The following is a 17,619-nucleotide window of genomic DNA, read 5'->3' as shown; positions in this document are numbered from 1 at the left end:
CTTTGCGGCCATGAAGATTAACAAATGTTTAGTTCCTAGAATTGGAATTAAAAATCTGTACTTACTAGGTAGCAATGTGATATTCAAATACAGTGTTCCTGAGACTTTTATATACCATAGTAGCAGTCTTAATTCAGTTCTATAATGTATGTGAGCTTGAAAAATCTTAAGGAAATGGGTTTATAGGGGGCATTAAAACAGCCTTTCTGCCAGGATTGTTAAGAGTGGATGGATATCTTGAATAATCTAGTCTAAACGTCATTACCTTCTGTTTTTAATTCTTTGCTTCATTAAAGTGACTATTAATAAAATTTGATTATATAAAAATACTAGTTTGTGTTCCTTTTCCCGTTGGTAGACATATGGTTTGTTTCTGGTTTTGTGCTAAATTTTTCTTTATAAAAGCACAATACCATTTCAAGAATTATTGAATATTTTCTCCTAATTTACATATATTAGAGTTTCTCTAAGGGTGTATACCTGAGGTGAATTAACTGGGTTATGAAGTGCATGTACCTCCAGTTTTTCTAGAGAATGCCAAATTATCTTCCAGTGTAGTTATGAGTTTAGCTTCCACCTGAGATGCTGTTTCTATTACTCTTTATCAGTATTTGGTATTTTTAGACTTTTGGACATTTTTCTCAATATGAATGTAAAAGAATATTCTGTTGCTTTTTAATATATATTTTCCTGATTATCAGTGAAGTTGAGGATCTTTTGTTTTTTAAGCCATTCAGGTTTTTCTGTGAATTGTCTTTTTGTGTCTTTCATTCCTCCTTCTATTGTTTGTGTTTCTTTAGTTTGTAGAAATTCCTTAAAAGTATTTTGGTTACCAGTCCTTTGGGTGTAATTATTTTGCTCTTTGTCATTTTCTGCATCCTCACATCAAAGTTATTTTTCTGTATTTTCCTCTACTATTTCTTAAGGCTTAAATGTATATACAAAAGTTAAATCTGCCTTAAATTGGTTTTGTTTTAAATTTTTAAGTTTTTATGTCTGACATGGCATGTCACTATGTTCTTTTTCTTAAAGAGTTTTGTAGCTTTTACTAACCCATACCTCTTCAAATGCTACCAAGAATGCTGTTGGGATTTTAATTTCAGTTACCTTGAATCTATGTAAATAATTTGCAATGACAACTTTCAAATTATGATAATTTTTCATAAATATACATTTTTTGTGTACATTGAAACACAGGTTGGGATTTTGTGGGAGGTTTTTTTGTTTTGGTGGGTTTTTTTGGCTATTAAATAGTCTTTTTTAGTGCTGATAACCTTTAAATGATACAAATAGAGATAGTTCATTGCCTTATATATTTAATTCCAGAAAAGGAGTATGTAATTCCAAAACTCAGTTGTTAGGTATAAAAGCTCAGAGTAGGTGTCTCCTCTTATTTATCACATCCATAGTCCGTTCTGGGGTTGCTCACCATCACGCCTATTCTGATTTTCATATTTAAGTAGACTGTTTTTTGTGGTGATGAACATTTTCACCTTTATGATGCATATAAATTAATTCTTGGAGAATTGTATTGTCCCTTTATATCTTAATGGAACCTTATTTGGAAGTGTAGTCAATACAGGACAGTACCGTGGAGGTATTGAGAGTTCGGTTCCAGACTACAACAGTGAAGCAAGTATCACAATAAAACAAGTCAAATGAATATTTTGACTTCCCGGTGTATGTAAACGTTACGTTTGCATTATACTGTAGTCTGTTAAGTGTGCAATAATAGCATTCTGACTAAAATCTGTGATAACCTCTAGAGGGGTGGGAGGGAAGCTCAAGAGGGAGGGGATGTATGTATATAGTATATCTATGGTTGATTCACAGTGGTGTACAGCAGAAACAACACTCTTGTAAAGCAATTATATTCCAGTTTTTAAAAATACGTACCTTAGTTTAAAAAGAATGCTGCTGGGAAAATGTTGTAGGTAGACTTGCAATACAGAGTTGCTGTAGAAACCTTCGATTATTTGGAGGGGATGAAAAAGGCAGTAACTGCAAAATGCAATAAAACAAGGTGTGCTTGTACATGTTTTTGAGACAGCATTACTAATAAGCATAGTGGTGCTTTGAACCACAGATACAGGTATGGTATGGTATGGTAGTGTCACTGCCTTCCCTGGTGACTTCAGGCAAGTTACATAGTCTTTTTTTGTACAGTTTTGTCATCTGTGAAATCAGAGTGTGAACTAGCTACCTCATATCTAGTCAGCCAACTATTTGCTGAGCCCACTCTGTGCTACCTTGGGAATGAGATTACTTGAGTTAGGTGCCTGGCACATACATGGATCCTGCTTGTTTGATGTTGGTTCCAATTTCCAGTATTCAAGTCATGTTTTTCAGCCTTATTGTCTCCTTTGTCTTTAGAATCTACATCAGGAGACAAGTCTGTATCACACTCTTGCACAACTCCTTCCACATCTTCAGCCTCTGGACTGAACCCCACGTCTGCACCTCCGGCATCCGCTTCAGCAATTCCTGTCTCTCCTGTTCCACAGTCACCAATACCTCCATTACTTCAGGACCCAAATCTGCTTAGACAGTTGCTTCCTGCTTTGCAAGCCACGCTGCAACTTAATAATTCTAATGTGGACATATCCAAAATAAATGAAGGTAAATTTTCATGGTAACAGTTTCTCAGAAGTTCATTTGCAGTGTGCAGAGTTACATAATTAGTAAAATCCCCAGTATAGGAATATACTTTGTTTCATTTTGAAATTTACATTTGAATTGCATGCTTCAAAACATATGATTGAATTAGCAATGCTTTAATTTTCTGTGTATTCTCCAAGACTTGTTTGTGCACCAGAGATAATTGTTCTGTTAACTTAATGCTTTTGGTGAAAAAAAATTTTTTTTTCAGATGAAAACAGAAAAAAAGAGTATTTGCTAAAATTGATAGAAAACACTTAGTCTGTAACATATTTCAAAAAGCCTCCTGTATATTGGTAAATAATTATTTGAAGTATTTTAAATATGCTATTTACTAGGACTAAAGAGTAGGAATTCAGGTAGTTCTTGAACTACTTAAACATCAATGAGAAGGGAAGTAATGGATCATGTGGATCATGTTATGCTGTTTTTCCTAGTTAAATTGCATTGTTAATTCCAATTTTGCTTTTTCAGTATACTACTAAAGTATTTAGACAGCCACCTCAAAGAAGTCTGAGTAAAAATAGATATAGTTATAAACCATTCAGATTGAAGTATTAAATCTTACGAACATCACAAAATTTTGTTTGCATACATTCTCATATAATCTATTTAACACTACTGTTAAGTGGTTAAGTTCTTCCTGTATCATAAAAATGGAGCTATCTCAGGCTAGTTGGTCATTAATCTTCCAGTCTTATTCTTCTCAACATTTCTGTATTCTCTGTTTGATAGGTAAAGATTTTACTAGGCAAAGTAGGACTTTTAAACAAGAAGAAACATAGCCTAAGAAAATGTTGATAATAAAATATCTTACGCTCCAAAAGTAGTATTTCAAAGTATCCAGCTTTTTAATATCCATTTTTGAAAGATTTTTGAGGGTCGGTGTTGACGTAGGATTTGAGTGCTCAGCTTATCTAGTAAAGCAGTTGCATGAAACAGCTCTTTATCCCATTAATTACAAGTAATGTACTAAGCACCTTGCCCATGTATGGTTAGGTTTCTGGTATAGTCAGAAGTGCCAGTGAATACTCGGCTGATTTAAACGTCTTAAGGAGTTTTCTTTTAACTGAACACCTAAATTTTACTGGAAAGGAAACTCTACTGTTTTATTGTATAAGCCAATTCATTTTCTTTGCCTCTGCCTCAGATCATTCCCCATGTCTTGACCTGTTGTATTACTCCTGTTTTCTAGACTCAATTTGGGAATTCTAGTATGAAACAATTTTTTTCTGGGTTCTTATTTGAATTTTCGTTTTTACTAATACTACATATGCTGCTGTGTTTTTATTTGAATTTAAGATGTACTATGTTTCTAGTTCTTACAGCAGCTGTGACACAAGCCTCATTGCAGTCTATAATTCACAAGTTTCTTACTGCTGGACCATCTGCTTTCAACATAACTTCTCTGATTTCTCAAGCTGCTCAGCTCTCCACACAAGGTATTTATGTACTTTTAGATACCTCTAGAGTTGTGTCTTTAAGGCAGGCAGGTGGGATTAATAACAGATTTCTTTTAATCTTTGAAGAAAAAGTAGCTATGATAATTTTATTTTGATTTTTTAATACTGCTTTATACAAGTAGTAGTTTTTTTTTTACCTTTTTAGATGAAACAGGCTTTTCACATTTATCTTAAGCTGTTGCCATCAGATCTGTAATATATATTTAATTCAGCATGTAAGTCCTTAATGAGGTATCCTGCTCTAAAGCTGAAATAAACTATGGTATGCTCTCAATCTTTGTGAAACATTGAATGTGTTTTCAGAGTTGAACTTTGGTTCCAGTTGGTGTTAGATGATTTTTGATCAGAGGATGTGGAAATGCTTTAGTCCTGCCTTGAGTTAGCCAGCCCTCTTCTCTGTGCAGGTGTCTAGTGGAGAAGACACCAAGGAGCAGACAGGAAATAAAAGAGTCACTTGATTTATTATCCCTGAGTCCCAGTGCAGAAAGCTGCTCAAGTGAGCAGGACTGCTGATCAACCAGTGCAGTGAAAAGACTCTTGAGAGACCCCTTGGGTAACCTCATGGGGTGGGAATCTGAGGGGGACTAGAAGTAAAGCTAAAGATCACGATGCTTTCCTGGTGAGACTGTTCAGACTTAGAATGGGTGCTGCATTGGGTGGCTAGTCTCTGATAGGTCATGTGGTCATTGTGGCCCCAGTGGGTAGAGATGCTGACTTCAGATAGGTATTCTCTTTGAGGTTATGGGGCATGTGCAGAGTTGTAAAGATCTGCCCCATGTCAATTACAGAAGTTTCTGGTTTATTTTACTCTTTGCAGCCCAACCATCCAATCAGTCTCCAATGTCTTTAACGTCTGACGCATCATCCCCACGATCATATGTGTCTCCAAGGATAAGCACACCCCAGACAAACACAGTCCCCATCAAACCTTTGATCAGTACTCCTCCTGTTTCATCACAGCCAAAGGTAAGTTCTGACAAAACGTGGTCCACTGGAGAAGGGAATGGCAAACCACTTCAGTATTCTTGCCTTGAGAAGCCCATAAACAGTATGAAAAGGCAAAAAGATAATGACACTGAAAAATGAACTCCCCAGATTGGTAGGTGCCCAATATACTATTGGAGAAGAGTAGAGAAGTAGCTCCAGAAAGAATGAAGAGACGGAGCTAAAACAAAAACAACGCCCAGTTGTGGATGTGACTGGTGATGGAAGTAAAGTCTGATGCTTTTGTAAAGAACAATATTGCATAGGAACCTGGAATGTTAGGTCCATGAATCAGCGTACGGTCAAACAGGAGATGGCAAGACTGAACATCAACATTTTAGGAAATCCGTGAACTAAAATGGACTGGAATGGACGAATTTAATTCAGATGACCAGTATATCTACTGTTGTGGGCAAGAATCCATTAGAAGAAATGGAGTAGCCCTCATAGTCAACAAGAGTCCAAAATACAATACTTGGGTGCAGTCTCATAAATGACAGAATGATTTCTGCTCATGTCCGAGGCAAACCATTCAGTATCACAGTAATTCATGTCTGTGCCCAGCCACTAATGCCAGAGAAGCTGAAATTGAACGGTTCTGTGAGGATCTACAAGACCTTCCAGAACTGACACGAAAATGATGTCCTTTTAGAGGACTGGAATGCAAAAGTAGGAAGTCAAGAGCTATCTGGAGTAACAGGCAAGTTTGACTTCAGAGTGCAAAATGAAGCAGGGCAAAGGCTGACAGAGTTTTGCCAAGAGAACACACTGGTGTTAGTAAACACTCTCCTCCAACAACACAAGAGATGACTCTACACATGGATATCACCAGATAGTCAATACTGAAATCAGATTGATTATATTCTTTGCAGCGGAAGATAGAGAAGCTCTGTACAGTCAGCAAAGACAAGACTGGGAACTGATTGTGGCTCAGATCATGAACTCCTTATTGCCAAATTCACACTTAAATTGAAGACAGTAGGGAAAACCACTGGACCATTCAGATATGACCTAAATCAAATCCCTTAGGGTTATACAGTGGAAGTGACAAAGATTCAAGGGATTGAATCTGATAGAGTGCCTAAGAGCAATCGGCAGAGGTTCGTGACATTGTGCAGAAGTGACAAAGATTCAAGGGATTAGATCTGATAGAGTGCCTAAGATCTATGGACAGAGGTTTGTGACATTGTACAGAAGTTGGTGATCAAAACATCCCCAAGAAAAAAATACAAAAAGGCAAAATGGTTCTCTGAGGACTTCTTACAAATAGCTGAGAAGAGAAGTGACAGGAAAGGAGAAAAAGGAAAGCTATATCCATCTGAATACAGAGTTCCAAAGAATAGCAAGGAGAGATAAGAAAGCCTTCTTCATTGATCAATGCAAAGAAATGGAAGGAAACAATAGAATGGTAAAGAGTAGAGATCTCTTCAAAAAAGTAGAGATACCAAGGGAACATTTTATGCAAAGATGGCACAATATATGCCAGCAAATTTGGAAAACTCGGCAGTGGCCGCAGGACTGGAAAAGGTCAATTTCCATTCCAATTCCAAAGAAAGGCAATAGCAAAGAATGTTCAAACTACCACTCAGGTGTACTCATCTCACATGCTAGCGAAGTAATGCTCAAAATTCTCTAAACTAGCCTTCAACAGTTGGTGAACGGAAAACTTCCAGATGTTCAAGCTGAATTTAGAAAAGGCAGAGGAACCAGAGATCAAATTGCTGACATCCATTGGATCATAGAAAAAAACAAGAGAATTCCAGAAAAACATCTACTTCTGCTTTCTTGAGTATGCCAAAGCATTTGACTGTGTGGATCACAACTGACTGGAAAAGTCGTCCAAAAGATGGGAATACCAGACCACCTTACATGCCTCCTGAGAAATCTGTATGGTAGGTTCAAGAAGCAACAGTTGGAACCAGACATGAAACAATGGACTGTTTTCAAATTGGGAAAGGAGTAGGTCAAGTCTGTATGTTGTCACCCTGCTTGTTTAACTTATAAGAGTACATTTCACAGAGTACATCAGGTGAAATGCCAGACTGGATGAAGCACAAGCTGGAATCAAGATTGCCAGAAGAAATATCAATAACCTCAGATATGCAGATGACACCACCCTTATGGAAGAAAGTGACGAGGAACTAAAGAGCCTCTGGATGAAAGTAAGAGAGGAGAGTGAATAAGCTGGCTTAAAACTCAACGTTGAAATACTAAGATCATGGCATCCAGTCCTGTCACTTCATGACAAAAAGATGGGGAAACAATGGAAACAGTGGCTGACTTTGTTTTCTTGGGCTCCAAAATCACTGCAGATGGTGACTGCAGCCATGAAATTAAAAGACGCTTGCTCCTTGGAAGAAAAGCTATGACCAACCTAGACAGCATATTAAAAAGCAGAGATTTTACTTTGCTGACAAAAGTCTGTCTAGTCAAAGGTGTGGTTTTTCCAGTAGTCATGTATGGATGTGAGAGTTGAACTATAAAGAAAGCTGAGCGTTGAAGAATTGATGCTTTTGAACTGTGGTGCTGGAGAAGATTCTTGAGTCCCTTGGACTGCAAGGATCTAACCAGTCAATCCTAAAGGAAATCAGTCCAGAATACTCATTGGAAGGACTGATGCTGAAGCTCCAGTACTTTGGCCACCTGATGTGAAGAACTGACTCCTTGGAAAAGACCCTGCTGCTGGGAAAGATAGAAGGCAGGAGAATGGGTCACCAGAGGATGAGATGGTTGGATGGCATCAGTTACTCGATGGACATGAGTTTGAGCAATCTCCTGGAGTTGGTGATGGACAGGGAAGCTTGGCGTGGGGTCACAGAGTCCACTGAACTGACTGAAAGGTACATTGCCTCTGAGGGAAATTGGGAAAGAACACACTTTTGGTTAAAACAAGTTACATAGTGTTCTAGACTGTGTATGGAGGGAGAGCCCTTTTTTGGGAGTGAGATGGTGGTGGAATGCATGGCAGGTGAGTGAGAATAGATGCAGGTTAATCTCAGCTAATGGAAGGCTTGGAGGGGGGAGTTGCACCAGTGCCCTTCCTCTGCACTGATGCTCTTCTCTCTTCATTGACTTCATGGATAAAGAAGGTTTACTAATAGAGAGTTATTTTTGCAGAGTTTTTAGACTCCAAGGTGTGAGAGAACATGTTTTCCAGTGATTTCCCCATACTTTTTTTTTATAGAAATGAGTTAATTTCTGTGGCAGGAGCTTTGTATCTAATTTTCACATTAGCTACTCTTTGCTTCATTTGATAGAAAGTTAACTCTTTCGTTAAGTCTGATTTTTATGGTTGAGTCATTTTTAGACCCAGGTGTTTCTGAATATAGAATCCATTTTATGAAGTTATATTGCTTGTTTGTCCAAATAAAACCTTACGTTGTTGGCTCCTCATAGCAGTTAGACTGTTGACTAGTCTCTGTTCTTACTGGGCTGTGAACAGGATCTTACCATGCTGCTGTCGGGTTTTACGCTGCATTCTTTGATTCTTGCTCACAAATTCATAAGCAGTTCTCAGTCATCCTCATTCTGTGCTTTCGTAGAATACCACCAGTAAAACCTGAGCTATTTGGAAGTTGAAATGTATGAGTTTTAACTTTTTTTGAACTCTTACTGGTAACTCTTTGGGGAAATTGTTTTTAAAAGCTGTAAAACAGCGGGCTGTTAAGACTCTTTCATGGCAAAGAATGCCTTATTTAAATAAAATCATAAGCAGAAGCCTAAAAATAAAAATGTATTGAAACATGACTTGAAATGGATGGTAGGCCAGCTCTTAGGTCCTCCTGTTGGCTCATCCCTTCCCTACTTGAGTCATGTTTTTGTGTGTGTTGTAGATTGCTGTTTTAAAATTTTGAGTTACAGTTGTTAGTTTTTTGTGTAGTTCCTTATTGTTTACTTGTGTTTTGATGAGAGAAGAATTAAAATGTGAGTTTTAGCACAAGAGACCTATTCTTAGAGCTTATAACTTACATTGTGGTATTCTAAGAGCACAGTGAAATATGGCTGCACATGGCATGAGTGGTTGTGTTGGGTTTACAGTTGATCGTAACATTGTCACTTCAGATCCTGTAAGCAGATGGCTTGTAGTTTCTTGCATTATAAACCTTTCAAATTGTCTTTAAAAGTAAGTGGACATTTGATCTTATATAAAAGAACATTCTTTTGTACATATTTTGGACTTCCATTGAAAACTGCTTGTTTTCTGTCACATGTGTGTATGTGAAAATATTATGTGTCCACAGTGGCAACCATGGACCTCTTGGTCTGCCTCTGTAAGGTACCATCTCTTGGAAGCCCACTCCAGTTAAACTGTATATGGGCCATAGCTCATTCTCTGCTTTTGTGATTGAATTTTAAGCAGCTGTATTTGGATGATGTGGTGTAATATATTTATTTTTATTGATACAGAAATAATAGTAAATCAGGAAATTGGAAAGAGAATGGGGCTTAAAATCAGGAGAACTAGTTTCTTAAGCTGGTTTGCTTAAGTAATTGTTTGGCCCTGGGCCATTTTATGAAGAAATTGGATCTAAGCCTCGAAACTTTCTTCTAACCACATGACCTTTGGGAACTCATTCGATTCCTCTTCTTTAAATCTCCATATTTTATATTGTTCAAGATTACTAACTAGACTTGGAGGGATCTGAGGATTTGGGCCCTAGATGACAATAGTCTACATAATTAAGTGTGGCTGTATCGCTAATACTAATCTTATTGTGAACATTTATGACAATTCTTACCTTTAAAAAAAAAATCACTGAACAGAAATAATTGGGAAGTTTTCATTGGCAGAACTTTTGCTCTTATCTGGTTTTCACTGCTGTTTGTCTATGTGGTAGAAGCCTGTCTCACCAGATTTTGACATTCCAGGTTAGTACTCCAGTAGTTAAGCAAGGACCAGTTTCACAGTCGGCCACACAGCAGCCTGTAACTGCTGACAAGCAGCAAGGTCATGAACCTGTCTCTCCTCGAAGTCTTCAGCGCTCAAAGTAAGTTGATGTTGTGTGTTGGGACAACACTGTTTTTTCCTTATTACCATATTACTTGGATATTATATATGTATAGTAGAACTTGATCTTGGAAGAATCCATGGGTACCCTAACATAGTTTTGTGTATTATAAAATTTACAAAGACAAATCTTACTAGATTGTCTCCAGTAGTGAATCCTGAGTTATTTTGAAGAAAGTGACTCTCTCTTTAGAGTTTTGCTTGATGGAATACAATGGGAGTAACTATATATATGACACTTCACTTGTAGAGGCACATGATTTTATACTACTTCATTCATTGGAAACGATAACTTCCCAATAGCAGTTTTAGATTTGAGTTTATTGATAAAGCCGAAAAATCTTCACATCTGAAACTTGGGTCAGTATTTTCCAGCTGATTTGTGTCAGGCCTTCCCAATAGCCTCAACTCTGATCCTTTAGTCTTTAGTGGCTGCAGTATAATTTTAAATATCCTCAGTGATGAAAACTTTTCATCTTTTGGGAGACTTCATTTTTGGAAATAACTGAAATTCATTCAGAGCAAAGTCTGGTGTGAGGCAGCTAGAAAGTCAGCTTGGGGTATTACATTCTTGATTCTCACCACCACATCCCCAAATCCTGGCCCAAACCATACAGGTGACAAGAAGATAAACAACCTCAGAGTGTTCCCCATTTTTGGTCTTATTTTGCCACTGAACTCATTCATTGTGAGGCAGTTACACTGTCTGTTTTGCTTCACATTATTTCACCCTCTGATTACTCACTTTACTCTGATTTTAAACAGTCAAAAACTCTGTACTTTTCACCCTCCATGTCTTCATATATTTAAGATATATTGATGTGCCTTATATCTACAACTGTTTGAATGTGACCATTGCTTAGTCACATCCTTATTAGTGTTTGTAGTATACAAAGTCACAGGTTCCACTGTCAAGTTTGGGTGAGTACAGGTATTTTAAATTCAGCCCTGACATTACTGTTCAGAGGGCTCTTTTAACCTCCAGATGTGTATTAGGAATATGATATAAGTATTCTTTAATAACTTATTAAAATAATAAGTTATTCTTAGAAATTTGGGTATCTTTAAGTTAATGAAAGGTATTGGCAGGCAATGTTTAGGATACCTAGAAACCACTTTTAACCATGCCCCGCGTTCGGTTATCTTTTCTCGTAGTAGCCAGAGAAGTCCGTCACCTGGCCCAAATCACACGTCTAGTAGTAATGCATCAAATACAGCAGTTGTACCACAGAACTCCTCTGCCCGACCTCCGTGTTCGCTAACACCGACGCTCGCAGCACACTTCAATGAAAATCTCATCAAGCACGTTCAAGGATGGCCTGCAGATCATGCGGAGAAGCAGGTACATCACACAGTCACAGCAGCTGTTCTGCCTGTGATTTGCAGCTCAATTCCACTGTGAGAAAATCTATACCCGGACCCTGTGGATTCGAGCAGTCTTTAAAACAACTAATTTCTCATTAGATTGTGTGTGGTCACTTTGTAAAATATTTGATATGTACTTATAGGATACTTGTGAGATAACTTTGTGGTTTCACATATTTTAATTATCATTGTAGCTCCCATTATCAAGTGCTCAGCGTTTAGCTCTGTGCTATATGCTTTATGTTTATTTTTTCCATTTTCTAAAACTACAGACCAGTTCAGATCATGAGTTCATTTTACTAAAGAGGCCCTTAAGACCAAATAATCTGTACCAAGGTCACTCAGTTACTAGAGTGATACAACTCAAAGCCAGCGTGCTTTTCCTACTCAGCCAGCCACTCTGATCCTTTTAGTACAGTTGACCCTTGAACAACTTGGGTAGGGGGGGCTGAGTCTCCACACAGTCAAAAATCCAGGTATGGTTTATAGTCAGCTCTCCATATCCACAGTCCCTCACCCCCAGATCAGCCAACCGTGGATCGTGTAGGACAGCAGTGTTTATTATTGGAAAAAATCCATGTGTAAGTGGGCCTGCCTGCACAGTGCAAAACCTCTGTTGTTCAAGGTTCGACTGACCACTGAGAGAAAACACTTGTACTAGTAGGGATGAAGGACCAACCCTAGCACTTTCCAGTTATTGCCACTGGCTATGTTTCATTTTATCAGATGACTGACCATCTAAAATGTTCTGTAAGTTTATGGTCATGCATTGTATATCTCTCGATACGGGGATACAGTAAGACCCTTATATCAGTGTTATACCTGAATTTCACTTTGGCTGATCCAGCATTTTTTATTAACCACAAATCATGAATCCTTCTATATCTTAGTGCTGTACTACCATGAGACTGAAAATACTGTCTTCTCAAGAAGCCTGAGGGGGGAATTCTTTTTTTTTTTTTTTTTTTTGAGGGGGGAATTCTTAAAGGAATACATTTCACCATTAGAGATGGTTAAAAAAAAAATCATTCCCCACCCCCTCCCCTCAGATTCATGAGCATTTTTGTGAATTTAAAAGATTTATTCTATAAATAGAAAGTTACACTCTTTATTTTTGTATGTGAATGTGGCTTACATTTCATGAGATTTTCATTTCTTTCATAGGCATCAAGGTTGCGAGAAGAAGCCCATAACATGGGAAGCGTTCATATGTCAGAAATTTGTACTGAATTAAAAAATTTAAGATCTTTAGTCCGAGTATGTGAAATTCAAGCAACTTTGCGAGAGCAAAGGTAAGCTTTTCACTGAAGTAAATTTAATTTAAAGTTCTGTTTGATATATCACATTCCATAATACTGTGAACTGTTTCATAGTTTAGTAATGTTCCTGATGAACGATAATGGCATCTAGATTTTTTTTCTCTTAACTCGTGATATAAATGCTTTATTATTAAAGTTTTTTTCTTGGATAATGACTACATAAGGTACTTGCAGTGTTTTATTTAAAAAGTAAGATGTTTAAAAAAAATAAAAAGATGTTTACAGCGACCAGTTACCAGGAGTCCCCTCTTTGAGAGCAGTGCCCTCTTACTGAGGGTAAATATTTCAGCTGACATTCAAACTACTGATTACATTGTCCTTGAAGCATCAGTAGATCCCTTGGAAATTACATGCAGTTTAGTTGTCTAGGAAGTTTAATGATATATATGTGCTTTCTTTAATTGTTTTCACCTTAACTCTGTCTCGTATTTCTTAATGATGCAGTATTTTATTCACGTAGGATTTCTGTATTGTGTTAAATAGTATAGGTTTTTTTTTTCAATGCCTGTTACAAAATTGAGGCCACACTTTTCAGTGGCTTCACATCCTATCTGTGTTGAGTCACTGGGTCAGACGTAATCTTGTCGTGAAACCACAGATACCAAGTCATGGTTTATGGTAAACTTGGGAAAGTTAGTTTTTACCTAACCTTTCAACGACTAAAAAGCCTGGAAACGCTTGTTGAATATCAGTTGGGGATTGCTCCGAAAGTAGTTTTGGCATATGTAAGACCTTACTTTGGCTTGCCGAACAGAACAGTAGCTTACAGTTACTGAAGCACAGTCATGTGTCACAAACCACGTTTGACCATACAGATAATAAGCAATCATTGTCACAGTTCACAGAAGAGGAATAGTGTTACAAAGTTCATAAAAATCGAGTTAGCTGTGGAGTTTGTGTTTTTGTATTTTGTTTTAAATATGCATGTCAGCTGGACTTGGCGCCATTTTTATGAACCTACATTTATTGAGAATTTTTTTCATAATTATTGAGAAAGGGTTAGAAAACTAGGAAATATTTTAACTTTTGTCATCCCAATACTTTAATATGTCATATTATCAAATGGTTATTTTGTCCTAACGACTGAACAGTTTTAAATTACTTCCATCATAGCTAGTAGTTACTCCTTTTCTTTGTAAAGCTATTTTTATAGTTAAAAGTTTGTTTTTTCTGTAAAATTTATAATGACTGCATGGGCTCTAATGCCGTCTTTTATTTTTCAGGATACTATTTTTGAGACAACAAATTAAGGAACTCGAAAAGCTAAAAAATCAGAATTCCTTCATGGTGTGAAGATGTGAATAATTGCACATGGTGTTGAGAACAGGAACTGTAAATCTGTTGCCCAGTCTTAACATTTTTGAGCTGCATTTAAGTAGACTTTGGACCGTTAAGCTGGGCAAAGGAAATGACAAGGGGTCGGGGTCTATGAGATTCAATTCAGGGGAAAGATACAAGATTGATTTGTAAAACCCTTGAAATGTAGATTTCTTGTAGATGTATTCTTCACGTTGTAAATATGTTTTGTAGAGTGAAGCCATGGGAAGCCATGTGTAACAGAGCTTAGACATCCAAAACTAATCAATGCTGAGGTGGCTAAATACCTAGCCTTTTACATGTAAACCTGTCTGCAAAATTAGCTTTTTTAAAGAAAATTTGGGGGGTTAATTTATCATTCAGAAATCTTGCATTTTCAAAAATTCAGTGCAAGCGCCAGGCGATCTGTGTCTAAGGATGCGATTTTGAACCATACGGGCAGTGTACAAAATATCATGAAACAACTGTTTCCACACTTGCACCTGATCAAGAGCAGTGCTTCTCCATTTGTTTTGCAGAGAAATGTTTTTCATTTCCCGTGTGTTCCATTTCCCTCTGAAATCCTTGATCTGATTTTATCCATTTTTTAAGGCTCCTCTTTTTCTCCTTTCTTAAGGCACTGTTGCTATGGCACTTTTCTATAACCTTTTCATTCCTGTGTACAGTAGCTTAAAATTGCAGTGATTGAGCATAACCCACTTGTTTGTATAAATTATTGAAATCCATTTGCACCCTGTAAGAATGGACTTAAAAGTACTGCTGGGCATGTGTGCTGAAAGTACATTGATTGCTCAAATATGAGGAAATGGCCCAATGAACATGGTTGTGGGAGGGAAGAGGAAACAACTCTAGTCAGATGTGAATTGTATCTGTTGTAATAAACATGTTAAAAGAAACAAAAATTGTTATTTTTCTTTACCTTCGGTCAATGCATATTAGAATTTAAACTACCTGGGGATTCTTTATCAGAACTATTCTTGTTGAACATTTATACTTCATTGAAATAATTCCTTAAGGGAGGTTTTGTTTAAACAATATTAACAGGAAAATGTGTATAAGACTATTTAATGAAATAAGAAATTCAACAAGAACCATTAAGTCACTTCCCAAGTGGTTGTCTTTTGTTAAAACCCTGGTTTACCTGTCTTGCTATTATGACATTTCATTTTGAAGGATGTTTGTGTTGTAGCTAACTGTTCAAGTCTGGTGCTGACTGCTGTTCTTAGCCATCACAAAACGCTAAATTTGTGTAATTGGAGCTTCCTGCTGTTACCTGGAGACGGTGGGAAAGCTCAGCTTTGTATATTGTTTCCTAAAGTATATTAAAATAAAAAAAGAAACTATTGCTACTATAAAATTACCTTGGCTTTTTTTTTCTTTGCTAAAATATTGGTCACGTGGCCTTAGCATGACACTGCCAGTATTAAATCAGATCACAAGGGTTTCTTTATGCAGAAAAATCTCCTAATTCAAAATCTTATCCAATTTAGAGACTTTTTTTCCTGTTGAGGCAGACGCATTCATGTGCTTTCAGAACTGCCAGCACCAAGGGCTTATTTTGTGATGTGTTAGACATTGTTGCTACATTCTGGAATGCAAAAATTCAAAATGCTCTTGTGCTTTAAGCATATTTAAAGTATAGAAGATAATGCTCAGACTTCTCAATACATTTAAAAAGGTAAACTGTGATAGTATGGTTTATATTTTCTAAATACAAAAATATTCCAGTGTAATTAAGAATTACGATCATACTGGAAACTGACTTTTTTTTATTGTAACTTGAGGATAAAATGTAAGAAAAGACAAATGTCATAAATTATATCATCATGAAATGTTAATACCTGAGAGATTGTTAATATTTGCTGGGCTTGATTAGTGCATGTACATGAAACTCTGAAGAGCTCTGTTAAGTTAGAACCCTTACTGATGTAGTCCTGTCTTTTCTGGAAAGATGATGGGGTAGGCAGATATTTCCCCATCAGATGGCAGCTTGACTTGTGGTTTAAGTAACTTTGAATTTAATTTGCTAATTGTTTATTGATCTGTATCACCTTATTCTTTGGACTTTTAAAAAGTATTTTTATCCCTAAATTAGGAATTGCTCATATATGTATATATATATATATATATATACACATACAGATATATGTGTATATATATATATATGAGGTGATGGCCTAATTTGAAATTTCCCAGTGAATTTTTAAACAATTAAAAATTTTGTGGAAATATTTTTACAATATTTGATTCACTTATTCTGTAGTGAATTATTTTAAATACTGCACTTTAATACTAATACAGACTCGGTGTCCAGCTACTAACCTTCTTGAGGTAACCAGGGGATATTTATTAAAATAGATATTATACCCCCCAGAATATTCTTTAGTTGTCCTGTTGGCATGGCTTTGAGCATGTATCTCATTTTGTGGACACCGTGGTTCAGAGAATTTGAGAAGAGAGATACAAATTGCCCCTAGGAAACCTCAGGATTTTATTTTAAAAGGGACATTAGTAGTATTACATTCAAATCTTAAAAAGTGATGTAATAAAATATTCTGTGAAGGTGGGTCTGTTAGAAAGTCTAGCCTTGAAGAGCCAGCCTCCTGTTTTTCCCTTTGTTTTCTGCTTAACTAATTTGACTAACCTTTAATTTGGTAACTTGGGCTGTACCGCCAGACTTTAAGCACACTGAAAACTCTGTCAGCCTTTTTTTAAAGACATTATGCTGCTTTAATAGCCCAAATGAGTGATTTTTATCTTCCAGATTTTATATATCTGCTTCATAATTGTAAAATCTTGGAAAGGAGGTGCTTAACACTTTGCAAAGTATTAATTGTTAACCCGTGTCAGAAATAATCTGTTCTCTTTAAACACGACCTTTAAGGGATTATTTCAAAGGGGAGGGGGCAGGGGGCAAAGTCATTCACTGCAAACCAGAACTATTGTAGTTCAGGACTTAAAGCTACTGTATTTAGATGTGGGGTTTGAATATACGGATTTCTTTTCAATAACTGTAAATATGGCTATATTCTTGTATTTGTACTGGAGTGTACAAAATGACACTGAAAAGTAATAAATATGTTTTGACTATATTGTGCAGTTATTTCAGAACAGTCTGTTTTGAAAGTCTTAAGTGCATAAATTACGCACTTAAAATACCAGGTTACTACAAAATTTTTAATAGCGGTTGTGTTCCAGTCGTGTTTCATATAATTTCTTAATCATTATTTTAATGAAAAATTTGGCTTAAAGTTGGGATTCTTTAGATCCTGTTCTGATTTGCTGTACCCTATTCCCTGATTCTGAACTTGGGGAGTGCCCTCAAAATGCAGTCCACCTGGAGAATCCCACTCTTTGGTCGATTTCACCCAGATTATCTCCAGCCCTTGGCTCTTCTTGAGCTCCCAACAAGTGAGTTTAATTCTTGCCTTAACATGGCAAATTTTCTTAAAGACAGGGTGGGGGAGAGGAGATCTTTCATCCTCCACTCTTCCCATTCTCAGTA

General features: G+C 36.7%; 1 protein-coding gene across 4 annotated transcripts in view; it reads left to right on the top strand.

Moving 5' to 3' along the window:
- Positions 1 to 15,471, top strand: part of WAC (WW domain containing adaptor with coiled-coil) — a 79,141-nt gene extending 63,670 nt beyond the window's left edge. For all 4 annotated transcript variants that reach the window (XM_070472169.1, XM_070472170.1, XM_070472171.1 and 1 more), the window contains 7 exons: positions 2,374 to 2,619; positions 3,978 to 4,100; positions 4,939 to 5,087; positions 9,975 to 10,093; positions 11,269 to 11,455; positions 12,643 to 12,770; positions 14,021 to 15,471. In XM_070472169.1, coding sequence (XP_070328270.1) covers positions 2,374 to 2,619; positions 3,978 to 4,100; positions 4,939 to 5,087; positions 9,975 to 10,093; positions 11,269 to 11,455; positions 12,643 to 12,770; positions 14,021 to 14,090 — 1,022 coding nt within the window. In that variant the 3' untranslated portion in view covers positions 14,091 to 15,471. The remainder of the gene's footprint in view (positions 1 to 2,373; positions 2,620 to 3,977; positions 4,101 to 4,938; positions 5,088 to 9,974; positions 10,094 to 11,268; positions 11,456 to 12,642; positions 12,771 to 14,020) is intronic.
- Positions 15,472 to 17,619: the final 2,148 nt, after the last annotated feature.

Source organism: Odocoileus virginianus, chromosome 9, assembly GCF_023699985.2.
Source record: "Odocoileus virginianus isolate 20LAN1187 ecotype Illinois chromosome 9, Ovbor_1.2, whole genome shotgun sequence".
Lineage (NCBI taxonomy): Eukaryota > Metazoa > Chordata > Mammalia > Artiodactyla > Cervidae > Odocoileus > Odocoileus virginianus.
Note: the sequence above shows the minus strand (reverse complement) of the source record. Positions and strands in the feature narration are given on the sequence as shown.